Below are 18010 nucleotides of genomic sequence, written 5' to 3' on the forward strand. Positions count from 1 at the left end.
AGTTTAACCAGTGGTTGTGAAATAAAACGTATCTGCATAAAGTGTTGTTTTTTGTTTTTTTTGTTTTTTTACTTTGTTTCTGTGCTCTCACACACTAACTGTTTGTATATCTCGTTTTTCTTTTTGTTCCTCTCAGTCTCATACTAAACACATGAATGTGATGGACATTCATTTTAATTGAAACAATTTATTGGTGCACTTTGTACTACAGGTCATGTGATGTCATGTTAGTGCCCATGAGAGGGCGAACCGCTCCTTTAGAATAAAGTCTCTTTTTTCTAGATGACTACAGTCAAGTCTTATTATCTCATATGGCTGGATATGACTTTAATAATATTAATCTTAAATGCTATTTTTTGTGTAAAACTTTTTATTAGAAGAAAAACTTTTATCATATTATCATTTATTTATCATTTATTAGAAAAAAGTTTTATCACATAGAATTTGTGTTTTAATGCAATTAGGCTACATATATATTAGCTATCATCAAGGCAGTGACAGGTTTCATGGTTGACATTTTTCTTGCAATACAAATTTCCATGAGCCTCGATCATGTTTCGTAATCTAGTCGTAAACGTTTCCTATTGTCTCTTCCTCATTATGCTGTTGAGCGCTTTCATGTAAATGTGAGAGAGGTTTGACAGAATCTCTATCAATCAGCTCTGCTTGCCAAAGGTAAATGAGTGGGAGGGTGGGAGGAGTCTGGTAACTGCGCGTCAGTTTGTGTGTGTGAGAGAGTGTGTGTTTGCGTGTACCGGGGTGTAAGGAGAGCATTTGGGCGGAGAAGGACGCAAAGCATCGCGCCTGAGAGTTCATCGCAGTCTGAAGCTCTGCATTATATGTACACACTCCGCTCAACTAACTCCGGTATACAGGCTCGCGCAAACTTTCCCCGCGTTGAGAATGGCAGAACCGGCACAGTCGAACAGCGATGGAGAGGAGAGCAGCGCACCCATGAGAGGCTTTGCCCGACAAGGTGCTCTGAGACAGAAGAACGTTCACGAAGTCAAGGATCACAAGTTTATCGCTCGCTTCTTCAAGCAGCCTACTTTCTGCAGCCACTGCACGGACTTTATCTGGTAAGTTCCTCTAAAACTAGTTAATTATCCACTGAGCTGTATGGCAAGCTGCTCTAACATTCATTTATTATAACTAGTGTTTTGTGTCGTTTTTTTTTTTAATTACTATAGTAAGCAATCCATTAGTGATTAGTAGCCTTTACAATTTTACAAGCAACTATGCATTAGATAAATGTACTTTTTCATTAGATTCTAGTAGGCCTATTAATCACACCTTAGTAGTAGCCTAACTATTCACATCATGGTTACTATTTATTTTTCTACACTTTTTATATTAGTGTCTGTATCCAAGGCACTAGTAGTCTATCTGTCTTAAAATTTCTCGTTATAGGCTATGCAATGGCATGCTCCTTAGTAGGTAAATGAATAGTAGGTAAATGAAATCTCTTATTAGTAAGATTAGAAATGTTATAGTGAAAATGCAATGGGAATCACATTATTGTCTTATAAATGAATAACATTAAATAATTAAAAAAAGACTCTTTAATTTTAAGGAATATTAAAATGGCTTTCCATAGAGGTGGACCTGTTACTGTTGCAGCTCAGGTGTAACACTGTACACTGTGTCTCAAAACATATTGTATGGTCTACCTAAACAATATCATGTTTATAACTCATTTATGAGGATCATTTTAGGGCTCCGCTGACTCACAATATGCCTGAAGTGTCCAAAATGTTGATCGGTAGGAGCTCACTTGGTTTGAGCCATGGCTTTATTGATTTCCCTAAATAAAGGATGTTAAGTGCTAAGTAAAATGAAAATGAAAATGGGAAAATATGACTTGATTGTAAGTGTATAGTACAAGAAATATGAAATGAGTCACAGTCAGACCATAAAGTGATTTAGTCAGTTCTAATATTTTTGGTTCTAATATTTTTTTCAATGAACCATTGCTTTTATCTTTCAGGGGTTTTGGGAAACAAGGATTTCAGTGTCAAGGTAGGAATTTACTATTCATTGTATATTTTGAAACATCTTTGGAAGTGTAAAGAGAAACAGTAAAGTCTTTTCAAGGACCTTCAGTATTGCATATTTGACACATCTCAAAGATTTTCCTTCTAATGGTGTTACTAGAGGACTTGTTGACAGTGTTTAGAGTCTTAAAGGAGCTCACAAGATCTATTTTGAAAAGATACCTTGAGGTTTTCCAGAGGTTTCCACTAGAGCGATGATGTTAGGAACCTCAATATGGTGCCTCGAGTATCTTTTCATTTTCACAGTGTAGATATGATGGTATCATTCAAAGCATTTTGACAGTATAATTGCAATTTATTAATGAGACATTTAATCAATTAAATTTGGACACTGGTAAAATACATGATCAGGCAGATAAGCAGTCTCCGATAACTACATACCTCTGTTAAATTAAAATCTCTCAAATAAAATCTTAAATTACACAGTTTAGATTTTGAGTTAGTTACATTTCATATTCACTTTCACATTAAATCTATAGCCGTTTTTAAGGGGATTCTACCTGCATAACTGTCCAGAATGGAAGCATCTGTAATCCTCACTGGAAAAGTTATTGCTTCCTGTTCATCACTTGTATCTAGTTAACGAATTTATGAGGGACGCCTTTGGAGTATGACCAAGTTTGGCATTTCTCATATGAAATTATAAGAGACAGCTTTTTGTCAAACTCTTGCAGTATCACTTGGAAGTGTGAAGTTTTGGCACACTTTCTAACATTGGAATTTGTACCTGAAGACCATTGGATAGCAGTTTTCTGTATGAGATTTCTAGATTACACTTGAAAAGTGATTTTAATTCTTACACACTAATGGCACTGAATGTTCTTTAAGGCGACTGCAATTACCGGTCACGGCAGGTCAATGGCACCCTCTGTGGTGCTTCTCCATTTTTTCCACTGCAGGCTTCAGCACTAGCTCTAATTACAGGTCCACAGATGAGTGTATGATGACTTTACCCACTTTTTTTGCTCTATCTCCTTCTGTTCTTCGCTCTTTTTTTTTTCTTTCAAGTCACGTTCTCAAATCTATTCACATCTCCTCTAAACCTGTTGAAACCCTCCATTGATTTGTGAGAGCAGAGCAGCCCTGACTGTATCTGGAATGTCGGACCCCATTGGAGCTGAGGGAGAAAGGGAATTCTTCTGCAAGGTCATGCTCAGACATGCTGAAACCTGAGGGTCTCTGCTGGAAAGCAAAGCTGTTTGTGCCTACTGGTTATGAGATGTTAGAACAGTGTGGGAACTATACGTCTTGTTTATTATCAATAGGTTTTGCAGTTTCTTCTTCTCCTTTTGGTGCGCATTGTGAATGCACCAGAAGAGCAAGCTTATCTCCTGTGTTCTCCTCCTTTCTCCAAGTGTTAGTTCACCCAAAAACCCTCATGTCCTCCAAACCGTAAGACTTTCGTTCATCTTCGGATCACAAATGAAGATATTTTGAATAAAATCTGAGAGCTTTCGGTCCCTTCATTTACAGCTCGTAAGACATTGACAGATCGTAAAAATTATCCACATGAATTGAGTGGTTTAGTCCAAATTTTCTGAAGAGACACGATAGCTTTATACTCTGAACAGATTAGATTTAGGCTTTTATTCACATAAACATTCATCAGCGTACACATCAGTTGTGGTAAACGGAAGCTCAGGCATGTTCGCTTGACATGCAAGAACCAGTGAGGTTCATTCTCGTGTTACGCAGCACGTTTGAGTTTTTTGAACAAACCAATGAGGTTTGTTCTCGCATGTCATGGGTTTGTTCACCCATGAGCCTGGGTTCTCCCAAGGTTTTATTTTTTTCTCCATTACGTCACCTGATGGAGTTTTAGGACACCATTAGGTCACTTGATGGAGTTTTTTTCAGTTCTTTGCCACTGTTGCCTTTGGCTTGCTCAGTTGGGGATATTTTGGGGATATTTCATTTTATTTTATCAATCAATAAATTCCACTAGAAACAAATCTTGTTGTATTATTTTATTTTAATTTAATACTGTGAAGCTGCTTTGATACAATCTGTATTGTGAAAAGCGCTATACAAATATACTTGATTTGATTTGATTTGATGTCAAGCAGGTTCTGTTGAGCTTCTGTTTATGTTCACTGATCAATGTTTAAATGTGAATAAAAGTCTAAATTCAATCTGTTCATCATATAAAGCGATCGTCTCTCTTCAGAAAATTTGGACTAATCCGCTAAATTCATATGGATTAGTTTTTACGATCTCTTTATTAACTTTTTGAAGCGTCAAAGTGGTAGTTGTATAGCTGTCAAAGTGGTAGTTGTATAGCTGTCAATGAAGGGACAGCACTGGCTCAGATTTTATTGAAATATCTTCATTTGTGTTCCAAAGATGGACGAAAGTCTTATGAGTTTGGAACGAGGATGAGTTAATGATGACAGAATTAAAAATTTTGGGTGAACTAACCCTTTATAACAGTTATAAGTTTTCAACCACTTTTGTTAAATGGAAAGAGCAGCTTGGACATTTTGCTATAGATTACTCCCTTTAAGTAACAAAAATGCATGGTTTGAACTTTGAGATGAGTATAGGGTTAGATGTTTTTGGGTGAACTGTTCCTGTAAATAACACTAGACTTTAGTTCATGGTTCAGAATGAGCCTTTACAGCAGTGGCTTTCAAGTTGCGTCATGTGTCTGTTCTTAAACAATGTAATGCAAATAATAAAATGCAACTAACCATGAACAAAACTATGCAAATAAAAAAATACTGTTTCTTGCAGTATTTTCACCATCCTCTAGTCTAGTGCAGGATACTAATTACAGACTAGTCCACATTGTAGTAACCTGTGGCGTGCTGAAGGCTGCAGTGGCAAAAGCTCCGGACTGTGACTAGCTTCACAGTTCCTGGGCCACTCAATTTAAGGTCACTTGAATGGAAAAAAAGGTCCATTATCAATAATGTCCATTGTCAATAATATTGAAACAATAAGAATTCGCCTATGAAAATTCCCAGAACAATGGTAAATGTGACTGTACTTTAAGGCATTGGTCTTTTCTTTTGCAGATCCATGATTAATTCAGATGTCATTGTGTACTTCAAGGGAAATAGTATCCATGATTATTTCAGATTTATTTCCTATTCATAATTATGTTCATTATTATATGATGAACTTGAGATTGTAGTGCTTAGAAAATATACAAGTCTTTTTAATGTGACTTTTTGTGTGTGTGTTCAATGGAGAAAAAGAGAAATAGATTATCTGAGGAATGTTGAAGACCCTTATGGAACACCAGCACAGCTGTGATCTGGTTATTCCTTAATCATCAGTGTGTGGAAAACAGTGAGTAAATAATAAAATAGGATTTCCACTTGCTGTCAGCTTGATTGTGAACCAGCTGCTTAGGAGAGCCTCTTTTGCCTCCTCAGTCGTAATTGCAAAATTACGAGTTTGAAGAAGAGCTGGCAGAATGGTAGATAGAATGCTAGAATCTGCATAGAACTGAGTAACAGAGAACTAGAAAGAAGCTCATGAATGATGGTGAAAGGATAGCGAGATGGTCAGAAGAAGAAAAAGTATTCCATTTTTGAAGTAAATGATATATATGGGAAAATTGCATATGGGAAATTTAATGTCTGCTCGACAAGTAAATGGATATGAAATGTTGATTTTTAATTTTTATTATGTGAGAATAAAAGACTGATGAGTGATAAAAGAGTGATTTGAGAAAATATTGTTGGAGATTGACTCAGACTTTTAGAAAGTCTCTTTGATGGTAAATTTCATTATTTGTACACCTTTTGAAACCAACCTGATGATTTCACTTGAACGTCACTAACCACTCACCTTCTGCCTATATGCCCTTTGAAAACCGAAGCAGACTGTGATTGCATTTATGTATCTGTGATGCAGGGGGTGTCTCACACCTCGCTCTGTTCTGTGCAAAAGCAGAACATCTCCACATCTGAAGGTGTGGGCCGTTTAAAGCCTCTATAAATAGCATAAGTGTTCCATGAAGCAGTGCTTAAATAAGGGGTGGGGGGTGGGGGGGGGGTATGTGTGGGCGTTCGGTGAGATCAGTAGTATATGAAATGCAATGCATAGAAGAACCTCAATCAGAGAACACGTCATTAGTTCATATACGTCATCACCCTGTTCTTGCAAGAATAATTCATGTGTTTGCTCCATTTTTGCAGATTTGGAATCACATGTTCCAGACAGTAGCCTCATTTCAAGAGGAAAAATATAAATGATCAATGGCAACATAAGGCACTGCTGCGTTCCACTGTAGAGAGGAGTAAAGCTGTGTGTATCAGCCACGAGGAAGACTGTATTGCCTGAGGTTTCTCAGTAGAGTTAGTTTTTAATCTTTTCATTTGAAATATCAACTGTGTAGATGTTTCTCCTAATATTTCCTTGAAGAGAGAAAAATAGACAATTGTTGACATTCAGTAAGGCTATAGAGCTATAAAGTAAATGCAGATTGCATAGATCAGATTTGGTTTTGGAAGAATTTGATGAGAAATTTTTGAGTTAATATTGACATTTTTTGCTATTGTGGCAACTGTGAGTAGTTTAAGACATTGAGATCTTGGTAACACTTTACAATAAGGTTCCTTTATTAAAAATTAGTTAATGTATTAACTAACATGAACTAACAATGAGCAATACATTTATTACTGTTTTTGTTAATCTTTGTTAATGTTAGTTAATACAAATAAAGCTGTTTATTGTTTGTTCATGTTAGTTCACAGTGCATTAACTAATGTTAACAAAATTTTAATGAAGTATTAGTAAATGTTGAAATTAACATTAACCAGGTTGAACAAATGCTATATAAGTGCAGTTCATTATTAGTTAATGTTAACTAATGTAGTTAACTAATGAACCTTATTGTAAAGTGTTACCGAGATCTTTTAGAGGAGAAACATTTGAGATTACTGTTTTTCTTTAGGTGAAAGATCTTAGAAGCAGAAGTATACATTTGCCCTCTGTGTGATCTCATTTAGCATATTTACATGCACTTTAAAAGTTTGATTTCAGTCTGAATAGAAACATGAATTCATTTTTTTTTAAATGTCATGCGACCACTTTAGTTCCACTGAAATTGCATGAATCCAGTACAAAGTAGTACAGTCAAGCTGTATTTTATAAGGTCTGCCACTATAACAGTCTGTTCTTTCATCATTTCAACTCAAATAGAAATAAAAAATGATTCCCCAAAAGTCTCTTTATTGCTACGATCCAATTTTGATCGGAATTCATTTGCGTTAGAAGTTAAATCTGAGCAGTCATTGGCTGATTGCTGATGTTTCAACCAGCTAATGAATGCTGAGAGCCAATTACGCATGGATAGAAGAGCCCAACAAGGGCCATCTGCTCGCCTTTCGGGACCTAATAAAAAGGTCTGCAGAGAGCCTTGTTGCAGGAAGAGAATGCGTGTAATAATGCAATAAGGACGTTCAACTGCCTGTAAAAGTGCCTCCATATTAAGCAAGTAGAGTTGAAACTCAATTTAGTCCTGAATGCGGTTAGCCTCTCCTGGTGCTTTCAGCCAGATTAGATCATGCTGGTGTTTTCCAGGCTACTTGAGGGAGGGTTCCTGCTCTATTGACACTGCAAGGTTGTTTACTGCAGAACAAGATCCTTTTGTTTAGAACAAACATGTCTGACCTTTGTGGCTCCAATGTCCCAGAGGACAAGATGCATGAGGCTCAATATTCCCTTCTGCTGGACCTCATTCGGTCTCTCTGCTAAATTAAACCAACTTCAGCCCTTTCAATATTTATGTCATTGTCAGTTTTCAGTTTCGATGGCCTGAAAGGACTCAGACTTAATGTGAGGGTTTTTTGGAAGAGTTTTGAACTTCAACTCATGAGCTGACTGGTCAGGTGCTCTTTGTTTGATTGCAGCCGGTGCTGCATGTGATGTATGTGCTGGCCGACGGGTCCATTGGAAGTTGGAAAGAGGGTTAAGAGGACAGGAAAGGCAGCCACCAGCAAAGCATCTGAAACTGGCTGGCTGGAGGTCCTCCTGGGACCGTCTTCTCTTTATTTGGCCTTACTTTTAAATGGGCCGTTAGAGAGAACTCACTCCATCAGTGAGGCAGTCCAGATCTGAGCCGCAGTTAGATAGACACTTTGAGGATTTATTGTTTAAGGGTGCTTGATAAGGTTTCTCTTGTTGTCAGTTCATCTTCATAGCACCTATAAAATAAGAACATCTATAGCAATAATTAATTAAGTTTTTATCCCTATTCTGAGGGATTTTTATGTCATGGTGAATCTGACTGAAAGTTTACATTGTTTAAATGGGCAGAGGAAACTCACTGTGCTTGATATAGATATGAGCTTCGTAGTATGAGCAGTGTTAGTACTACTTTGGTTCATCATCTGTTTTTGTGTAAACAGTGTCTGCTTTTTCCAATGTGGTCGCCCACATCTGTGAGAACTGAAGGGAGATTCAAGGGGATCTGTAAACCTGAGATGCCAACACTTATCTGCCATGTTAGATACATCACCAACCCAGTCCTCCACTTAACTGTGCTAGTGCTTTGAGTGTGGGATCCTGTCACAAATCTATCAACATGTCTAATTCCTTCTTGTATCTCTCTGTTTGAGTCTCAGCGTTATCATGATGACTGACAATGATTCAGAGACCACAGTCTGAGAGTGCTGTCAGAGCAGAGAACACAAGAGTGCAGCCCTTTCTCCAGAGAAACGGCTTTGAGCTGCGCTGTCCAAATATCAACCTCGCCGACAACTTCCACATGCAAAGTAGTGCTGCTATGGTTTTAGTGCACTCCTGGGCAAAATAATAATTTGGGCCAAGCCAAAAATTGCAAAATATTTAGTGGTATTTTAATGGTCTTAACCATTTTAATCACAAATCACTGGTCAGGAAATGAGCAAGAATTGCACAAATACTGTAGATAACGTAACTTAGCACGGAGTAGCCTTTTCTAACTTGCAGACAGCTTTTTACAGGAAGAAGATGTTGTTCCACTCAATGTTAATGGCTTCAAATAGTTCATGAGTAGTTGAAAAATGTCTCCCAGTTGGTTTTAGTTTAATGTGAGACCAAATATTCACTATAGGGTTGAAGATAGATGCATGAGTAGATGCATTTATTATTATATTTCTCTCCAGATTTTCTTAGACACCGCTGTGGAGCATCACCATGCCACTTGTTTCATTGTGATTCATTACTACACACACAACCTCCCATATTCTGGCAAAACTTAATTCTGTCTTTGATGTTTTTCTGAGACAGCAATGGCTTTTTAAGTAGTGCATTTGCTTAAATTTGGCTAATTTCCTAACCAATAATTTGTGGTTAAGTCAATTAAAAGCTTAGTGTTTAGCCATGTTGGGCTTCGGCCACCCGTCTCTTTAGATAATGACGCTGTAATATTAGTAAATAAGATTGACCAAAGTCCTTTTCAAGGAAAGTCATTTCACTCTGTGACTGACTATATTTGCAATGCCTCCGGGCAGCTATTTCAGGCATGCAAGATCAACACTAGTCTACTTGAATGTAGAAGTCCTGAAAACTCAAAAACTGCTTTCTGGACTCACATTTAAATAACATAGTTCATGTCAGATTTTGTTGTTGATTTGAAATGTTCCACAAATGTTGTTTCTTGTGCTCAAATAGCATTTAAAAAAAACATATTTCAGGTTTTCCAGCCAATCAGACTGTTTCAAGCACGTCTCAGGACTGTTTGTATGGGAACCGGAGCCTCTAACAGCAGCTGCAATTATGCGATGACTTCACCAATTTCTGATTAGCTCTCTTATTTAGAAGATGTGACTTTTTCTGTCATAATGTGCATTGTACTTTCCTAGAACAAATACTGAAATAAATGAAAATAGAAAATGTGTGCTATAGTAGCCAGTCAATTCGTTGCGGTTACAATGTTATTACAGATTATTGGCCTGGCCAGTATATTTAAAATTATAACAATGCCTTTAGCTTGTATGAGGAACAGACTAGGATGCATCAATATTAAAATATGCTGATTATTATATGTTGATAAATATGTCATGCCATGGCTGGTAATAAATGTCTATAGTATTTTGTCTAAATAAAAATAAATAAATAAATCACGAAAAACTAAAAATCGTTTTAAATGCTACAGGTGAGTTTAGTCGTCACAACAATTTTAAGGTTCATTATGAAAAACGATATTCATTTTGAGATTTGGTAATGATTACACATGAATATAAATTCTTTGTGTTTTTAAAGATTAACTTTAAGTGAGCGTTAGATGATGGCAGAGGTAATTTAAATGTAAAATTAAAGGAAATTAGCATGAACCATTAAATATCCAATATGGACCAATCAATTAAGAATCTCTAATATCTGCCAATAAACGATATGGTACAGTCAGAAGTGAACTCAACACCATATACAACAAGAAGAAGGTGGAGAAGAAATGTGCTGAAATATGAATGAGATATGAGAGCTAGGGCTTTCATAGATTTTAGATTTTGGTTGAAGTGTCTCTTTAAGATCATTTTTAACTTCAGACCAGACTGAAATGTTCGCAGACGGTACAGCTGTGAATGGAGGCTGAATCTGTGCAAGTGAGCTGCACCGGGTGAAGTGAGAGGGGCAGTTTGAGGGGTGAATTTGCAGGTGTGTATGTGTTAAAGTGAAGTCAGGTTCACCGCTGGGATCACTGTCAGTCGTATATTAAAAATGGGCAATCTCAGAGTGGGCGCCAGCTAGGTTAAAAGCTTCCCCAGGCTATCAGTCACACTTTTAATTGAAATGCAAGTATGTTAGGACACAGGGGCTGTTTTTAAGCACAGCTGGCCTTACCTGAGCTTACAAAGACTGAAGACTCTGGTTGAATGTTTAAAAATATATTAAAAAAATCTGTGAGGTATACGATTAGCCTACTTTACCTGACAGAACCAGCATGTATTGGATTTCATGAATACTACACAAAATAAAGGGATAGCTGCAGAGTACCTGATATTTTCTTCAGGGAGTGATTCAGGTCACTTCTCAAGTGTTTTGCTAGTTAGCATGATCCAGTTAGCCTCCACTGCTAGCGGCAGCTAAGAATCAAAATCTTTATTGCCAAGAATGTTCACACATATGAGGAATTTGTCTTGGTGGCAGAAGCTTCCACAGCACTGACAGAATGACAGCAACAAGACAGATTCAAAAAATATATAAAAATGCACAATATACAAAATAGAAACTCCAACTGAGATGAATGGAAATGCTACCAGTTAGCGTTCTCTGTATGGTAAGCTCGTGTGACAAATTGCCTCCAATAATTTACAGACTGTTTATGAAAAACATTATGCTTTTGTTTTATTTTTGCTATGTGATGCAGGTCTCCCTTAGTTCATTTCTTTGCTGAAAAGATACACTACCGTTCAAAAGTTCTGGCAGGCCTATGTGATTTAGAAGGGTTTTCAGCATTTAAAATAATAAGAAATGTTTGTCTGAAGGATCATGTGACACTGAAGTCTGGAGTAATATTGCAAATAAATTCAGGTTTGACATCACAAATTGTAAATCTATTAAAATATATTCAAACAGAAATCAGTTATTTCAAATTGCAATATTTCACAATAATTTTACTGTATTTTTGATCAAATACAGTTTTGGTGAGCAGAGAGACTTTCAAAAACATTAAAAAGGCAGCCAAGAATGTTTTTAATGCAATAGATGCTATTTACACTAAGTGAAAATAGCGATAGATTCTGTTTACACTATGCAAAAATAGCAGTATTTTCTTTGCAATAAGTGTAAAAAAGTAGTTATGCTATTTATACTTATACAGTATAAATAAATAGTGGCAGATACTATTTGCACCTCAGCTTTGTTGTACATTAAACGACATGCAATAATAATATAGTGTAAATTATTATATTTATTAAAATTATTAAATGGATGCTGTGCCTTATTGGGACAATAATGATAATCACTTTATTATTAATCACACGTTAGACACTATTTTCACTTTACGAAATTTTCATTTTTTCTTCATTTCTTTCCAATCTGATATGTGATGGGGAAAAGGAATAGAGTAAGTTCAGCAAAAGGCGGATTCAGACTTGGGTCGTTTTGCATCAAAACTTTCAGCCACTCGCCTTCCGCGCTAAGCGTCTTCCGTAATTTTGTCTGGCCCAACCAGACGTCAGTGGGTGGAGTTAGTGTAAATAGCCTCTGCCAACAAAGGCGGGCTATTTGCACTTAGTGTAAATGGATACTCTGAAAAAAAAAATCGTACTGACCCCAAACTTTTGAAACTTTACCAACTCTGTGTAATTAATAACAAAATAAACAGAGCTGATAAAGAATGATCAGTCACTCTAGGAAACTTTTGAAGTTCACGACTTTGTCTCAGTGATTTCATTCATTCGTTCTGTGTTCTGGAATTGCCCATAAATGCATGAGGGTCAGGGTAGATGCCTTTTTAGGCAGCCTGGTTGAACCAAGTTCTTTCAGTATTGACCCAACTGGGTATTGATGCTATTGTATGAGCCTGATCGATGTTAATGCAGTGAATTCCCTCTGGCCAGCAATTTAATCGGGCCTTCTGCTGTAGAACACAGGGGAAATATGCATATGTAAGCTTTCCACTGATTCAGTCAGGTTTAGGAATGAAAGGAGGAGAAAATTATGATTGAAGTTAAATGAGAATTAAATTTAAGCCTTTCACAAGCTTTAACACTGATGCGAGTAACCTTTGCATGCTTTTTTCAGGACTCGCTTTTTCTTAAGCTCCAACATAAACAAATTCGGAGAATAAATAAATTATTAATAAATAAATGCAATCTCTATATCTGACCTGAATGTTCTTGGTCAGTTCAGTAGAGACCCAAACTGTTTTAGAGACCTGAAGAAAGACCATGAACATTTTGTACGCTTCAGGTTTCTGATAATACATGATGAGCTGTTTATACTTCTACTAAATGCGGACAGAACAAGAAATGCATTACTGATTCATAGTGTCACACTGATTTATATCGTACTCTATTTATGCATAATTATATATTACATTCTACATGATCTGGTTTGAATGACAGTAAACAGGGTGTGTAGATGATGCTGATGATGATGATTGGTGAAGTAAAGGCCTGTAAGAAGGCTACAATAATAGTGCTGCAGTTCTCCTCAAACCAATTTAACCCATAGGACCATTTAACTGCTTGCTGCAGTTGCTAGGCAACAGGAGATGAGTAGCCTCACAGTACATGACTACTTTTGAAGCTTTCTCTCAGTCTCAGTCTCTCTCTTTCTTTCTTTCTTTCTCTCTCTTTCTGTCACTCTTGTGAATACACTGTCCCAAATATCACTGCTTCTTGAGATTATATTCAGCTAAATAGAATTGTTTTTGGGTCAGCATGCAAAAAAGTTGTGTATCAAAGTAAATTTAACTTCCCATTGGTCGTTTTAAGCGATTGTAGCTTTCACTTCTCATTTATCACAGCAGCAATGAAATAGAAAAGGAAATATTTTATTTATATACTGTGAAATAAAGCTGTGACCAAGATCATATCTCCCTGTATGTGTGTATCATATTATATATATAATATAATTATATTTAATATAAACATATTATCTCCCATATATATATATATATATATATATATATATATATATATACATACACACAGAGTGCTTAACAAATCTATTAGACCACCACCCAATGTAAGGTTTGTGCCACGGATGCCCGAATCTAAACTAAACTAAATATTTTTTTTATGTTTCTGTAATGGTAAATCTAGCAGTGTGTGTAAGCGCGTAAGTCCGGACTTGAGCCCTATTGAACAAATTTAGGATTTAAGGAAATTCAAAGATAGATTGCACAACAGTTTCATCAAAAGCAAGTCTTTGGAAACAACTAGAAACTGTTTGGAAGTCAATAACAGCAGAGACTGTGGAAAAGTACTGTACATGAAAACAGTGCCAGCAAGAATGCAAGCTGTTATCAAGGCCTAAGGACGACATGCTAAATATTACGTTTTTTTGGTTATTATGTGAATAAAGACTATTTTGATGACTATTTTGCCTAATAAATGACAATAACATTTTTAGTTTTAACAAGTTTTTGACAGATTCCTAAAATATTTGTGTTTTCTCTTTATTATGACAGGTGGTCTAATACATTTAAGCACTGTGTGTATATATATATATATATATATTATATAAAATACTGTCTATATATATTATGGATATTGTAGTGGCTGTCATTTTATTTGTATTTAATTTTATCTCTCCTTTTCCCATAAGATTGGCAGCACTTGAACCACCAACTGTTATTTTATGGAGGAAGTTGGCAAAATATTCTAAATCTAGGGATGCATGAAATCTCAACACCTTATCAGTTATCTGTGGATATTTGTGAATGTTATGCTATCTACAAATGTTGGATATTTACATACTGAATACTATTTATTTTCCATTTTATTGCGTTATTGTGTGTGTGTGCGTGTGTGTCAAAAACAGACATGGTCAATTCAAACGGGAACAAAATCAAGGTATGTCTGTCAAACACAGATTTAGATTAACCTTAGGGGATAACAGTCTTGTCTGAAGAGGATTTTTAGCAAGTGTGCAGTGAATTTATAGATACATCAGAGCGCCAGACTTTGCCCCTGTCGTCGGCTGTCCTCTTATCTTGGATCAGTTGAAACGGAGATAACTGCTCTGTTACTGTATGTGCATATAGACACACACACATACACGACCCATCACTTTTCATGTTTTTCAATATCAGTGATGATGAGCAAAGCTCTATTCATCAGGAAGGAGTGATTTACTTGGGCCTCTTCACCGCTGGCTGTAGACAGCTGTTGTCGCTGTATGCAGAGTCATACTGATGTCATTAGAGCTGTTGAGCTGCGGTCTGTGGGCTGTCAGTGTGTACACTGCATGCGTGATTATTTCCTTTCCCTCTCTAAATCGCTCTCATTCTCAATATTTCCTGATCTTTCCTCATCTCATTTTCTCTTTCCTCCCTTTTATTGGTAAATTGATTTCATAATACTTTGATTTATTCCATTGTGCTGATTACAGTATTCATATAACAAGGTATTTTAATTGTATGTGTTTATGTGCAACTGGTTGATTAGTTGGGTGGACTAGTTTTTATTATTAATTTAAATTTGTTTTAATAATTACATTTATATTATTTTAATTTTTGTTTTAATTTTATTTAAAAAAATTATATTTTGCTTTTGCATTGTGTGCATTTGGCAGAATTTTAGTTGTGATTTACAGTGGATTCAAAGTTTCGATTTTATATTATTGATCTGCCTGCATTGACACCATTATATGAGAACTGAACTGAGCTGGATGATGACATAACTGTTTTCTCCAGAGCGGCTGCATAGATAAATAAACTAAATAAATAACTGTTTTACAACAAAAATTAACCATCACTGAACTTACTTAAGCTGGACTATGACGCTATTTTCTTCTAGATCTGCTGTACAACTGAAACAAACTTAGTTGCATAATTTCCCTGTTATCACTGTAAAGCTGCTTTGAAACAATCTGTATTGTAAAAAGCGCTATATAAATAAAGGTGACTTGACTTGACATTTTGCTAGTGAAGGTAAAAACAACTTTATTAATGTGTTGTGCACCCTTCCATCCGTTCTGTGGCGTTCCATCAAATAGTTTTTAATGCACCAATGTGTCTCGTGTAAAGGCCCCAGAGAAATGCATATGATTATGATCAGGTGAACTAATCGATTTTGAAAACTAGTAGTTTTGCACGTCCCTACTACTGTTGGTTAGAGGATTTATTTTGTTGTTCAATTTGTGGTGCTTTTTTCAACGCGACTCCCTTTCTTTCTGCTTTTATAAGCCATATCTTCATTTTTTTATTTCTGTATTATTTAAATTCTTTTACTTTTTCCCCACTTCTGCATTATCATCTGTCTGTCATGTGTGTGTGTGTTTGCGTGGGTGGAGGGGGGAAGGGTTGTGTGTAGGACAGGTATAGCGGGGGGTCGTGGTCCAGAGGGGGCGGTGAGCTGCACGGAGAGACTCTTCAGCGGATTCACAAGCAGTCAGTGGAGAGGCTTCTTCAAACAGATGGGATGGGTAGAGTGGAGACACAGGCCTGTCACGGGGCAAACACACACACACTCCCTCACAACTCAACCCTGTGACTGATTTGTTAAAATGTGTATTTTACCGGGTTTTTTTTGCAGTCGCAAGCAACGATAGGGAAATTATACATTATTGCGTTACACCTAGAACAGCATGTGTTTTTAAGTACGAAGTGGTATTTCGTGCTACGGGCAAGGGTTTGTCAACTCAGCATCTTCATGTTACGAGGAAGGTTTCAGTTCTATTTTCTGCAAGTAAATAAATAGAAGGTTAGTGCTTGTTACTTACAGTATTTGAAACCGTTATTCCGGTGCAAATCAGGTGTAAATTTACTTTAAAGAAAAAAGTTACATTATTTTACTTCACTTCCAAAAAGTCACAGGGATCAATAGTCCAGATTGGGAGTGAATTAATCGCAACTTTCACTAAAATGTTATCACCATTGGTGACAAGCAAATCTTTATTTGAATTCATATTCTTAGTCATACAGTACATTTAGTCTGGAAAACTAAGAAATCTCTTGGTTTCTTGTAACGCGTTACTCCCACTGGCCTCAAGTCGTTCAGCTAATAGCATACCAAACTCATCTAGTATGCCCAAAAGTGCTATTTAGGTTGCTTTGAAGGTTTTAAGACACCCCTGCTGAAAAAAACAACATAACAGCTAAGACCGGGATGATGCATGCTGGATGATACAGGATTCATGCTGCTCCTTGCTGGTTTATGTTGGTTTGAGCTGCTTCATGCTGGTCTATGATGATGTTTGGACTGGTTTAGCTGATGGACCAGCATAGCCATGTTGTCCACTATCAAAAATGCTGGCCATCCAGCATGCTTAATCTGTGAAGTGTAAGACTAGTTAAGAACACCATAATGTGTCATCGTATGCTGTTTTTTTTTTCATTATTTGGGTATTGTTTTATTATTTGGTGTATTACATACATGACAACTTTTTAGCTCACGCTGTTTTTGTTTCACTCTGTGATTGTTTTCTTAGCATACAGGCACAGTCAATAAGTGAGCTCAATTGCTGGTATCGCACCCGGTCGCCATTCTGTCGACCTCATATATTATTCAGATTAAAAAAATTTATCAGGTTTGTAAACGACATCATCCAGTGCAGGGCAAAGAGCTAGTACACTACACCGTGTTTATAGCCCTCAAAGTGTGTTTAGCTGCAGGCCGTAGCACAGAGGAGGAGGAGGCCTGTGTGTGTGTGTGTGTGTGTGTGAGAGAGAGAGGGGAGAAGTTGAGGACAGCTGTGGATTGACGGCTGACTCACTGACCTCATCTCTGCATCTCTGTAAGTCAGCTCAGCGTAGTGCTCAGCGGGCCATGGTATTTTTATTTAGCGCGTAGGCTGGCCCTACTCACTTGCATAACTCCCATTACCACAGGCAGGAAAGGTGAAAATCAAATATCTTTTTTCTTTGTGAACAATCACTCGTATCTCCTGTTGAAAAAAATGAGCTTTCGCTGCCTGTCTACAAGCGCTCAAGCTCCCCCCTCACTCTCTCTCTCTCTCTCTCTCTCTCGAGCTTGAGTGAGAATTACTCGTTTTAGTGGATGTGAGGCTAGATAAAAGGTTTCTTCTCCTCTGTGAGCATCTCTCATTCAGTGTGAGATCACACACAGTGCTGAAGCGATGGTGTGTTGAGACCTCAATTAACTTTCAAAAGCAAATTACTTTTGACAGATTTACTGAGTCTTGATTTGTATAACAAAGGCCCAGATTAAATTGGTGGCCACATGTTGGTGCATTACAATCATTGTTGGAGAGTATCTAAATAGCACCACTTAATAGTGATGGTGAGTCGACTCCAAAAGAGTTGATTCCTATAGACTCTATATAGCCCTGAATAGTCGGGGTCAACTCCAGCACAGGAATCGACTCTCATACTCTGTTGTTGTGTC

General features: G+C 36.9%; 1 protein-coding gene across 2 annotated transcripts in view; it reads left to right on the forward strand.

Annotated features, from left to right (window-relative positions):
• The first annotated feature begins 725 nt into the window (after positions 1 to 725).
• The window catches only part of prkcbb (protein kinase C, beta b), a 125245-nt gene continuing 107960 nt past the window's right edge, over positions 726 to 18010 (forward strand). For both annotated transcript variants that reach the window (XM_084086772.1, XM_084086771.1), the window contains exons 1-2: positions 726 to 1079; positions 1988 to 2019. In XM_084086772.1, coding sequence (XP_083942898.1) covers positions 904 to 1079; positions 1988 to 2019 — 208 coding nt within the window. In that variant the 5' untranslated portion in view covers positions 726 to 903. The remainder of the gene's footprint in view (positions 1080 to 1987; positions 2020 to 18010) is intronic.

This window comes from Abramis brama (assembly GCF_963993115.1).
Source record: "Abramis brama genome assembly, chromosome: 1".
Lineage (NCBI taxonomy): Eukaryota > Metazoa > Chordata > Actinopteri > Cypriniformes > Leuciscidae > Abramis > Abramis brama.